The sequence below is a fragment of the Plecotus auritus genome, assembly GCF_963455305.1.
Source record: "Plecotus auritus genome assembly, chromosome: 9".
In the NCBI taxonomy this organism is placed as follows: Eukaryota; Metazoa; Chordata; class Mammalia; order Chiroptera; family Vespertilionidae; genus Plecotus; species Plecotus auritus.
This window is the reverse complement of record NC_137783.1, coordinates 94,083,486-94,095,605: the sequence shown is the minus strand read 5'-3', so window position 1 is coordinate 94,095,605 and position 12,120 is coordinate 94,083,486. Positions and strand designations below refer to the sequence as shown.

The 12,120-nt window shown below is 39.5% G+C and overlaps 1 protein-coding gene across 3 annotated transcripts in view; it reads left to right on the top strand.

Annotated features, from left to right (window-relative positions):
* Positions 1-1,717: 1,717 nt before the first annotated feature.
* The window catches only part of FAT3 (FAT atypical cadherin 3), a gene marked incomplete at its 5' end in the record, with an annotated part of 523,102 nt that continues 512,699 nt past the window's right edge, over positions 1,718-12,120 (top strand). Inside the window, one exon of one of the 3 annotated variants that reach the window (XM_080642977.1) lies at positions 1,718-5,024. In XM_080642977.1, coding sequence (XP_080499103.1) covers positions 1,733-5,024 — 3,292 coding nt within the window. The remainder of the gene's footprint in view (positions 5,025-12,120) is intronic. The other 2 variants (XM_080642978.1, XM_080642976.1) reach the window with 2 other exon arrangements.

The following is a 12,120-nucleotide window of genomic DNA, read 5'->3' as shown; positions in this document are numbered from 1 at the left end:
TTTAGGGGGCTTTAATTATTTCATTCTTCTTACAAATAATTTATAGAGAAAGATGGTGTGATGGGGAAAAGCATGGCTTTTACAATAAGAGAGACCAGGGTTTGAGATCCCGCTTTACGACTTACTATGGGAAGACCGAGACCTCTGCTGATTGGGACAGTAATCCAGCCAAATAGGTTAACTTCTCTTTCAGTTTTCTAACATAATTTGGTAGTAGCTTAGGGTTGTTATAAGGATTAGTATAACAAAGTGGGAAAATCCCTGACACAATGCCCAACTCACAGTGTGCAAAACATTTAATTTCCCATGTCTGATTTTCTCCACATTCCCCATAGAGGAGAAAGGGAATGTGAGGTCCTGCAGCCTGTGCCTTAGTGGAAAAATCATAAACTGGGGGATTGTAAAAATCTAAGCCATCAGGGTGTAAATAGAATTAGCTGTTTCTTGTTAAATAGCCCCTTCCTCCCCACCTTCTGTTTTAAATACTTGACAGATCTCAAAATGGGAAAATATTTTTATCTTTTTATCTGCATATTCATAGAACTGTAGTGAATATGGCAATTGAATAGACTGATAAAAATAATTGGACATCATTCCTTAAATTACTCTTAAGAAAATAAATTTCTTACAATCCTTTAGTTTTTTGCGTTTTTGTTTTTTTGCACAAAATCTTACTGTTCTTGTTCTGAGTAGCACAGTCCACTCACGGATATCACGGTGGTGCAGCTTCTTAGGGGTGGTTCTCTCTGCTTTGTTTGTTATGTGATGTTTTGTTCATTCTCATTGTGTTGGATTATGCATAAATCTCGATCAATTTAAAAGTCAACACAACAAAAGATAGTAATATCTTGGATGCATTTCTTTAAAAGATAATAATTATGAAGTAATTATGTAACCATTAATGAGTAATATTAATTGAAGAAATGTTAAAAATGAACATAAATCACACTACACAGATAATCCTTTCTAAATATAAAAATGTAGCTGTACATTAGATGTTTAAATAATAATAGAATTATAGCTCACAAACTATTTTATGATCTTGTTTTTTTCTTAGCATTATATCTTATGACATCTGAAAATACATGTCTTTTTATTTAAAAATATTTTTACTGGCTGCATAATATTTCACTTTATGAATATGCCAAAATTATTTGATTCTCTATTGATAAGCAGTTAGTACTTTTTCAATTTTTTTTTGTATTTTAAACTGAGCTATAAATAAATGTATACTTGTATAATTATTTCCATAGGATAAATGCTTAGAAGATAATTCCAAATCAAAGGTAAATGCAATTTTTAATTCTTCCAGTATATATTTCTTAATTGGCCTTCAGAATGCAAGAAATCTTTCACAAAGGAATTATTCCATCAGTAGTGTATAAGTGTCAATTTTTTAAAAAATCAAACAAGTTGAGATTAAATCCTAGTGAGTTTGAATTCTTGTCATTGTGTAGTAGAAAGGTTTCTACTTTTTTATTGTATTTATGTTTTAGTAAAAAGAATTTTTAAATTAAATTTATTGGGGTGCCATTGGTTAATAGGATACTATCAGTTTCAAGTGTACATTTCTATGATATGTTCATTACATATGGTAAAAAGGTTTTATAATAAAAGTATTAATAGCACTGTTTCATAACAGTTATTTCCTAGGTCTTCTCCCACTTTCCTCTAAGTTAACTTATTTTTTCTCTCTCTCTTTTTCCCCCCTCCAGGATGGAAGTATGATGTGATGGATATAACTATGGGATACTGTGTGGGTACACGGCCTCCTCCTTCTTGCCTCATCCTCCTGCTTCTCAAGCTCTTGGCCACTGTCTCGCAGGGGCTGCCGGGGACCGGGCCCCTGGGCTTCCACTTCACACATTCCGTTTACAATGCTACAGTATATGAGAACTCAGCAGCAAGGACCTACATCAACAGTCAGAGTAGAATGGGCATCACCTTAATTGATCTGTCCTGGGATATCAAATACAGAATAGTATCTGGAGATGAGGAAGGCTTTTTCAAAGCAGAGGAAGTCATCATTGCAGATTTCTGTTTTCTCAGAATAAGAACTAAAGGTGGGAATTCTGCCATATTGAATAGGGAGATTCAGGACAATTATTTATTGATAATAAAAGGTTCTGTCAGAGGGGAGGATTTGGAAGCATGGACCAAAGTGAATATCCAGGTTTTAGATATGAATGATCTTAGACCTTTGTTTTCACCCACCACATACTCTGTTACAATAGCAGAAAGCACACCTCTAAGGACTAGTGTCGCCCAGGTGACAGCAACAGACGCGGATATTGGTTCCAATGGGGAATTCTACTACTACTTTAAAAACAAAGTTGATCTCTTTTCAGTTCACCCCACGAGTGGTGTCATCTCTTTAAGCGGACGATTAAATTATGATGAAAAGAACAGGTATGATCTGGAAATTTTGGCTGTGGACCGAGGGATGAAACTCTATGGAAACAACGGAGTGAGCAGTACTGCAAAGCTTTATGTTCACATTGAACGAATAAATGAACACGCCCCAACTCTCCACGTAGTCACTCATGTTCCTTTCTCACTGGACAAAGAGCCAACATATGCGGTGGTGACAGTTGATGACCTAGATGAGGGGGCCAATGGAGAGATTGAGTCTGTTTCCATTGTGGCTGGCGATCCTTTAGATCAGTTCTTCCTGGCTAAGGAAGGAAAGTGGATACACGAATATAAGATTAAGGAGAGAAAACAGGTCGACTGGGAGAGCTTTCCCTATGGCTGCAATCTCACTCTTCAAGCAAAAGACAAGGGTTCGCCTCAGAAATTCTCTGCCATAAAGATAGTCCACATTGCCAACCCCAGCAGAGACACAGTCCCAATTAGATTTGAAAAAGAAATGTACGATGTGAGCATTAGTGAATTTTCCCCTCCTGGTGTTGTGGTTGCTATAGTAAAATTAAGTCCCGAACCGCTGGATGTGGAATACAAATTGTCTGCCGGGGAGGATGCACAGTACTTCAAAATTAATCCTCGGTCAGGTCTAATTGTCACAGCACAGCCGCTGAATACCATTAAGAAGGAGGTTTATAAACTGGTGGTGACCAACAAGGAAGGGGATTTAAAAGCACAAGTCACCATCGGCATAGAAGACGCGAACGACCACACCCCAGAATTTCAGCAACCACTGTATGATGCTTTTGTGAATGAAAGTGTTCCAGTGGGAACAAGCGTTCTGATGGTTTCAGCTTCTGATAAGGATAAAGGAGAAAATGGGTACATCACCTACAGTATTGCCAGCCTGAATATGTTGCCATTTGCCATTAACCAGTTTACAGGGGTTATTAGCACAACTGAAGAGCTGGATTTTGAATCCTCTCCAGAAACTTACAGGTTCATAGTCAGAGCCTCTGACTGGGGTTCCCCATACCGCCATGAAAGTGAGGTAAATGTGACTATTCAAATAGGAAACGTCAATGACAACACCCCTCTCTTTGAGAAAGTGGCTTGCCAGGGAGTTCTTTCATATGATTTCCCAGTTGGGGGTCACATCACAGCTGTCTCAGCTATCGATATTGATGAACTTGAACTTGTAAAGTACAAAATCATCTCTGGAAATGAACTTGGTTTCTTTTATTTAAACCCCGACTCTGGTGTTTTACAGCTTAAAAAGTCACTGATGAATTCTGGCATTAAAAATGGTCAGTTTGCCCTCAGGATTACAGCGACCGATGGAGAGAATTTTGCGGACCCAATGTCTGTAAACATTTCAGTCCTACATGGGAAGGTGTCTTCAAAGAGCTTCAGTTGCAGAGAAACTCGTGTGGCTCAAAAGCTGGCAGAGAAACTACTCATTAAGGCAAAAGCAAATGGGAAACTGAATCTGGAGGATGGATTTTTTGATTTTCATTCAATTAATAGGCAAGGACCACATTTTGACAAGTCATTTCCCTCTGATGTGGCTGTGAAGGAGAATCTGCCAGTTGGTGCTAACATCCTGAAGATTAAAGCCTATGATGCCGACTCTGGCTTCAATGGGAAGGTGCTATTTACAATATCTGATGGCAATACAGATAGTTGCTTTAATATTGATATGGAGACTGGGCAACTTAAAGTCCTTATGCCCATGGATCGAGAGCACACAGACCTCTATCTCCTTAATATCACCATCTATGACTTAGGAAATCCACAGAAATCTTCATGGAGGTTGCTGACCATCAATGTGGAGGATGCTAATGACAATAGCCCAATTTTTCTTCAAGACAGTTACACAGTTAACATTCTTGAAAGTTCAAGTATTGGCACTGAGATTATACAAGTGGAAGCCAGAGACAAAGACCTGGGTTCTAACGGTGAAGTGACTTACTCAGTCTTGACAGACACACAGCAATTTGCCATCAACAGCTCAACTGGAATCGTTTATGTAGCTGATCAATTAGACCGGGAATCCAAAGCAAATTACTCATTAAAAATAGAAGCCAGAGACAAGGCAGAAAGTGGCCAGCAGCTCTTTTCCTTTGTCACTCTTAAGGTGTTTTTGGATGATGTCAACGACTGCTCCCCAGCCTTCATTCCCAGCAGCTATAGCGTGAAGGTTCTTGAAGATCTCCCCGTGGGCACTGTCATCGCTTGGCTGGAGACCCACGATCCAGATCTTGGACTGGGGGGTCAAGTGCGCTATTCTTTGGTCAATGACTATAATGGGAGATTTGAAATCGATAAAGCAAGTGGCGCCATTCGCTTGAGCAAAGAGCTGGATTATGAAAAGCAGCAGTTCTACAATCTCACGGTTCGGGCTAAAGACAAAGGGCGGCCTGTCTCTCTGTCATCGGTTTCCTTTGTTGAGGTGGAGGTGGTGGATGTCAATGAAAACCTCCATACCCCCTATTTCCCAGACTTTGCTGTTGTTGGATCTGTAAAAGAAAACTCACGTATTGGAGCAAGTGTGCTGCAGGTGACTGCCCGAGATGAGGACTCTGGGAGGGATGGAGAGATCCAGTACTCCATCAGGGATGGCAGTGGTCTTGGAAGGTTCAATATAGATGACGAAAGTGGTAAGTTTAATATTTTGTGTCGGAAGTGTAGTTTTGCCTCTCACAAATGGTCAACAATGGAAAAGTAAATGGATATTCTCACACACAAAAAGAGAATGACAAATGAGGTTGTAATTGGTGTGGAGGTGACACAGTAAAAGCTTTTTCTTAGAATGTGTTGGTTTATAAGACCTGCTTATACAGTAATGGTCATTATTGTCAGTAGAGATGTCCTTGTTTTTGTTCTTAGTTAGCACTATTTCTAGATTATCTTTTGATAAGCATAAGTAATTTTCACCTTTGTTGATTGCACTTTTGACTTTCACTAAATTAAGGGCCTTGACAAAGTAAATTACATTTGAATTGGCTTTACATTAGAAGTGTGAAATAGATTTTCAAATGGATCTTGTGTACTAATCTTTCCCTTTACAATAATGCTTTGCTGAAGTGATATCAGTAGCTTGGTCTTCATGTTTCACGGGCACATCTGGCCCCTTGAACAACAGCATTTGCACCGTGTATGCTCCATTAACATATGGAGACCTGCTTTTACAGATGTTTTCGTGATAGACTAGAGCAGGCATGTTGTGGATTTTATTTAGTAAATAAATTTATTTGAAGATTTTATTTTTAAGAATTATTTTTTTATATTTTAAAATATGGGGCAAAATTTACCCAATATTATTATTGTCCCCTACCTATTTACTTATCCTCCGTCATACATACAGATATTCTTATATTCTTCTATTTTTTGTTATTCTTATTATGTGTCCTTTAAGTGTACATGTGCCTGGGCATGTACATATATGTATATGTTCCTTGATTAGCACTGTGCATTTTTCTAGTCTACTTTGGATTGCAGACATCTCAAGACAGGGCTGTGTCTTCTTTATTCTTGTGTAAGTGGTTAATATTAGCACTTTACAGTCTTCAGGACACACGTTTCTATATTAAATCATTTTCAATAACACTCACAGGGCGCTTTGTTCCCAGTAATGATGATGATAATTAAAACAGGGAGTGGGAAGGTCCATTATAGGGATACTAACTGTACATCAATCACACCAGAAAAAGGATTTGATGCATTCTATGAAATATTGGATAGGAGTTACAACATGTGTACCTTCACAAATTTAAACTGTAATTTTTGTATATACATGGGCTCTGATTATGGCTGGTGTTAATTGATAAAATTTGTCTTCATAGCTATAATAAAGGAAAAGGTAAATGTCAAGAAAATTGGGTTCTGATTCAGCCACCTACTCTATTTTATTATATATAACTTGCTATATGATTTGGAATATATTTTCACCTTTGACGTACAAAATGAGCAAGGCTGGGAAGTAATCTTTACTGAGTGTCTACTCTGTGCTAATACTTTATTACTACTACTACTAATGATTTCTTTGAATACTTATAGTGGGCAGTAAAATGTTTGAAGGGCTTTATAATCGTGTCTTATTTATTTCTCCCAATAGCCCCATGAGTAGAACTAATAATGAACTCCTGAACTGACATTCAGAGAAGGTATATAACTGGAGCCAAGTTTCAAACTTAGCTCTGAGTGCTGCAGTATATTATGCTGTCTGCCATCTAAAGCCAATATAGACTTCCTTGCATGTTCCTACGCATATTAGAATTTGGTATTGATCTAAAATCTGTAAGACAATAAAGTGTTAAGCAGATTTTAAAGTCCTTAAACCCTGGGCTCATTGGCTGCTGACACACGTCATTAATCACCTAGATCTTCCTTAGAGTCCCATTGTTTGTGTGGCTTTCCTCTTAGAGAAGCTTACCTTTGGGACTCAGGTGGATGTAGGCAGGTAGGTCAGCAGGAAGGCGTTGGACTGAATCATTAACTACTGCTAGCTAGATGACTACATTAAGCCACGTTGAGCTGTTTTATTAGGAAGTTTCATCTTGGTGTAGCCCGATGCGGGGAAGAACAGGAACAATTTGGTGAAAGTGGCCTAGATTTCCCCCGTTTGTACCATGTTATTTTGTTCTCATCTTGGGTGTCATTTCAGAAAAATGTGTGTATCGTTTCCTCTGATGATATAGCTTCCCTTATAATTCTTGACTTCAGGAGTTTGATGTCCTTTGCCTCTGTTGAGAAAACAACTCACTGCTCTGCATTTGTTCTGTTAGATTCTAAAATACATAAAATACACTTTTCCACAGATGATAATAATGCCCTGTACATTTTGACATTGCTGCATGACTTAAAAGCTCGTTCTTGGAAACATTCACTCCTTTGGGTTAAAGAGAAGCTATGGGAGTCATGTCTGGTCACATGCCCACAAGAGGACACAGATGGATCTCTCCTAATACAGTGCTCTTTTTGGGGGCATTCATTACGTATGTTTCTGATTTACTTTCCTAGAAGATTTTTTAATATTTAAAACTATAGTGGCATTGTCCTTTTCCACTTTTCATTTTGATTCCTTCTCTTAGAAAGTAAAACTATGTGTTTCTCTATATGATAGAAAAAAATGTTTGGGCTTAATGTTAAAGTTTTAACGAAGGTTAGAATTTCCATATAATAATGTTCTTAATCATCTTACTTCCTCCCCCCTCACCTCTTATAGATTTTAATAGCTGAGCCCAAGACATTGATGTGGAATGATTGCCTGGGCTTGTGTTAGGGAGATGCTAGGGCTAAGAAGTTTGGCAAATGTACGCCCAACAAGAGAAGTCATCACCATGGTGCTGTTGGGTTTGCACTACTGTTGAATGATCCATCAGCTCTTGGTTTCCCAGTGTTAAAAATCATGGCTTGAGCTGCTGGCAGAGTGAACAGCTATTTAGCCCTGCAGCTGTTACTGAGACTGAAGTTCAGACTCTGTTGTCTCCATTTGACCCTTGGGCATAGAATGGCCTAAACTTGTTTGGATTTTTGTCTTTCAAGAACCTTTCAGTCAGCTGCCAAAGTTTACTTAATAGCTCACATTGTCTAGTGGTTCTCAAATTTAGGAGTGCACATGAATCAGCTACAGAGTTTGTTAACAATGCAGATTCCCAGGGCCAAGTCGCAAAGATTCTGATTCAGTAGGTCTGGGCTAGGCGCCCAGGATTCTTCATTCAAGCACTCCAAGCATTCCCTTTGCGTGTGGTTCGGAAACACTACCCTAAATTTACTTGGCCTCTTCAGAGAGTGTCTACCAGGTTACGTCTTTTCCGTAGAGTCCTTTTCCTTATTCTTTTGAAAACAGGGAATTGAGCTCATATTTTAGATAAATTTCTTTATTAGTCGAGTGTTACAATCCAGATACATCTTCTATTATTTATTAGCAATGATAGTTTTCTAAATGCCTTCCCAGTGGATCAGAAATCTATTTCTGTGCCTCAGTAATTGCATGCTCCTGTTTTGTGAAACTGCATGTGCTGGGATTAGTTGATCTATTTAGTAATTTTATGTTCTCGACGTTTCTGGAACTCAGTGAACAAAATCATACCTTTGCAATTCTTTACCAATCACAGACATTTAATAAATGTTTAATAATATTCACAATAAATGGATTAACTGTGGGGCCCAATCACCGTGGATTTGATCACAATTTAAATTACTAGTCTGGAAGATTCAATGTAATCATTGTTTCTTTCACGAAGAATGCATTCTTATTCTTTGACACAACAGGAATTCATATTATTTAATGTTTAGGTTTTAGATGGCTTAGAAAGCACACATTGTCTATTTTAAACTGTTACTTTCTATTAGATTCTTTTGCAAGCTGTAAACTTAAGCAATGATTTCACCATTTTATTTACTTGAAATTAAAGAAATGCTTAATTGTGATAAATAATTTCTAGTTTAAGACATTAATCATTTATAATTGGGAAGATATTTTTGCCATCCATTATTGCTAATTATATATATTTTTTCATTTATCAAGTATCTATTATATTTCATGCACTGTGCTAGGTGCTTTATGGACACTGTTTATAATTGTCATAGTAGTTCAGCAAGGTCGAGTTTAATGATACTTGTCCACCTGGAAGTTATCAGAGCTGGGATTGGAACTCCAGAGAAATGGGCGCCAAATGTCATTTTAGTCACTCTCCACTCCAGCATGCCGTAATAACCTTTATAAACATGTATTGGTCACATTTTTCTGTATCATGATGGCTGCATAACAAACAGTCACAAAATTTCAGTGGCTTATCAGAACAGACTTTTTCCTTGCTCTTGAGACTGGGGAACAGTTGAAGCAGCACTGTTGCAGGCTGTGAATTGAGTGTATGTTCCACATGTCTTCCCATTGCAGGATGAAGGCTGAAGGTGTGCACAACTATCTGGGATGTGATGTTCTCAAAAGGGAGGTCAGACATGTAATAGGGCTGCTGAAACCTGCAGTGCTTCTTAAAGCCTCTGCTCAGAACTGGCCTACATCCTATTAGCCAGAGCAGGTCCTGGGGGGTAAGCTCAGTGTTGAGGTGGGGCAGGGAAGAATATTTCTACAGAGGGAGGGAGAAAGAGGAATGAATACTTATCCTATCTAATAAAAGAGTAATATGCAAATTGACCATTACTCCAACACACAAGATGGCTGCCCCCATGTGGTCAAAGATCCTGCCCCCATGTGGACACAAGATGGCTGCCACAAGATGGCCAGCAGGGGAGGGCAGTTGGGAGTGACCAGGCCTGCAAGGGAAGGCAGTTGTGGGCGATCAGGCCAGCAGGGGAGGGCAGTTGGGGGCGATCAAGCTGGCAGGGGAGCAGTTAGGCATCAATCAGGCTGGCAGGGGAGTGGTTAGGGGGTGATCAGGCTGGCAGGCAGAAGCAGTTAGGGGCAATCGGGAAGGCAGGCAGGCAAGCAGTTGGGAGCCAGCAGTCCTGGATTTTGAGAGGGATGTCCGACTGCCCGTTTAGGCCCGATCCTACTAAACGGGCAGTCGGACATCCCTTGAGGGGTCCCAGATTGGAGAGGGTGCAGGCTGGGCTGAAGGACACACACCCCCGTGCACGAATTTCGTGCACCGGGCCTCTAGTTGAATAATAATATAGCCTGACATAGCCTACGACAACCCTCATTATGGTCTTTATAACCTAAAATTAATGGGTGCTGCCTATGTGTAAGGCTCTGGACCAAGCACTAGAGACACATACAGGTGGAATGCCTGGGCCTTGCAGAGCAGGGAGTTTCCCAGTCTGTCTGAGAGGTCAGAATGCAGCTGCAGGTGATGATGCTGGTGGCAGTGGCAGCAGTAGTTAACAGTGACAAGTTCTGTGCAAATGCTTTATACAGATGGTCTCATTCAATTGTCCCATAAGGTAGGGACAGTTGTGTTCTTATTTTTACACATCTGGTATTTTAAAAGGAAAAACATGCACTCATATTGACCTTTCTTTATATTGAGGTTCTAGCCAGCATTTCCCCAGCTTATGTGAGCCTAGAATGCTTTCTTTATTGCCAATGTTTTGATAGAATCAGCAGAGGCTTAAGTCTAATGTGCACTTTGGTTCAAATAGACACCTGTAATAAGTTTCTCACAGTCATTAAGCACTGTAAAACTAAAGACTTCTTTTGTGTACAGACTATTTCAACAATAACGGTAACTGTATGGTTGTGTTTAGTATCTGTGCTAGCTTTCTCCCATTTGCCACCCCAGATTCACTTTCCACCCTCCTTTCTGCTTCATGTCCAGGAGCCTGAGCTCCTCGGCCTGTGGGCTCCTTTGCTCCCTGACATCTGTTGGTTCTGCCGGTGGGAACATGGAGAGGATGAAAGAGAGTTCGTTCAGGTTATTTCTCCCTTTGACTCATTCCACACTGGTTACTGTGGACTGGCTGCACCCCTCTATTGATGGGTAGAAAGAGCTCCCTACTGTTATCAACTCTTGGAGCACAGCATCTGTTTTTTAATTATGATTACTTTTTTTCTACACCCTGCCCACACCTTTGTAAACAGTCTATTTGTTCAATGCTTCTCAATTACCCAGTCTGAGTGTACCATCTGTTTTCTGACAGGACCCTGACTGATAAAATACGTTTCTTATGTAAATATCCTAAAACAAGTTTTAAGTTTAAAAGCATTTCTAAAGCTGATGTGGTCTAGCAATTCCTGCTAATTCCAATCTCTATGATGCTGCTCTGTGTGTTAGTTAGCACATTCCACTGGAGACCTGGAGAAACAACAGAAGAAGACTTATTTAGTACTTTCATTTCACAAAGAAAGAAGGTGAACCAGAGCAGAGGGCTTTGTTTCCCCACCTAGTTTATGCGTTCCCCATCTTTTCTACCTTGAAAAGAAAATGCTTTGCTGAAGATTCTGATCCACCAGACACAGGAAAAGGTGGAGCAACTGGATGGATGGTGTGGTATCAGGATCTCTCAGGCTCCCAAATGTTGAGATGCAGTGCTTTGATCTGCTACAGAGAGAAGATTCATTTCAACTGGTGGCCAGGGAGAAATTCAGACGTAAAACTGAGCAGCTTTTATTTAGTTAGTTTAACTGAAGCCCTGGTTTCTGGGTGCCAGTGCTGAGTCTAATTCTCGGTCTGTAGTCTGTAGTCATCAGCTAGTTAAGAGTGAGTGAATGAAAAACAAGGAAGGGAAAATGTGAATTAGAAATATGAGGAGCTTTTCGTCATAGCAGGAACCTTTAGTCCCAGCCCAGACATTGAAAGTGTTGGGTAATTCCCATAGTAACATGATCTTGCATAATATAATAATAATAAGCATCCTTTTCCTTCTGTTCAGAGGCACTGGAAGTCATATTTTATCTTATGGTGATTGTTCATCTTTCCAGCTTCTTTTCCTCCAACTTGCTTATTAACGTCTCCTTGACAAGTAAAGCAGGTGTTATTTGGTGGCTTTGGTGCAATTCATGACAATCCCAGAGTAAATGCATTCCCCATCCTCATTCTTTGTTTGAGATGATATTCTTACTTCTACCCATCTAAGTCAAAAGAGATTCAATGAAGTTTGTCCCACACTTACCCTTAAATTTTGCCCTTAGGACCAGAGCAAGCAAAGGAGAGAAATGAAGTTATGGTCAACTGACATGAGAAACATTTCTTGGATCTGGATTTTTAACCTAAGGTCTAGACTTTTTGAACATAATTATTTGAGAGAAAAATAATGTGTCCCAGCAGAGCCTTGAACATTCCACAACAT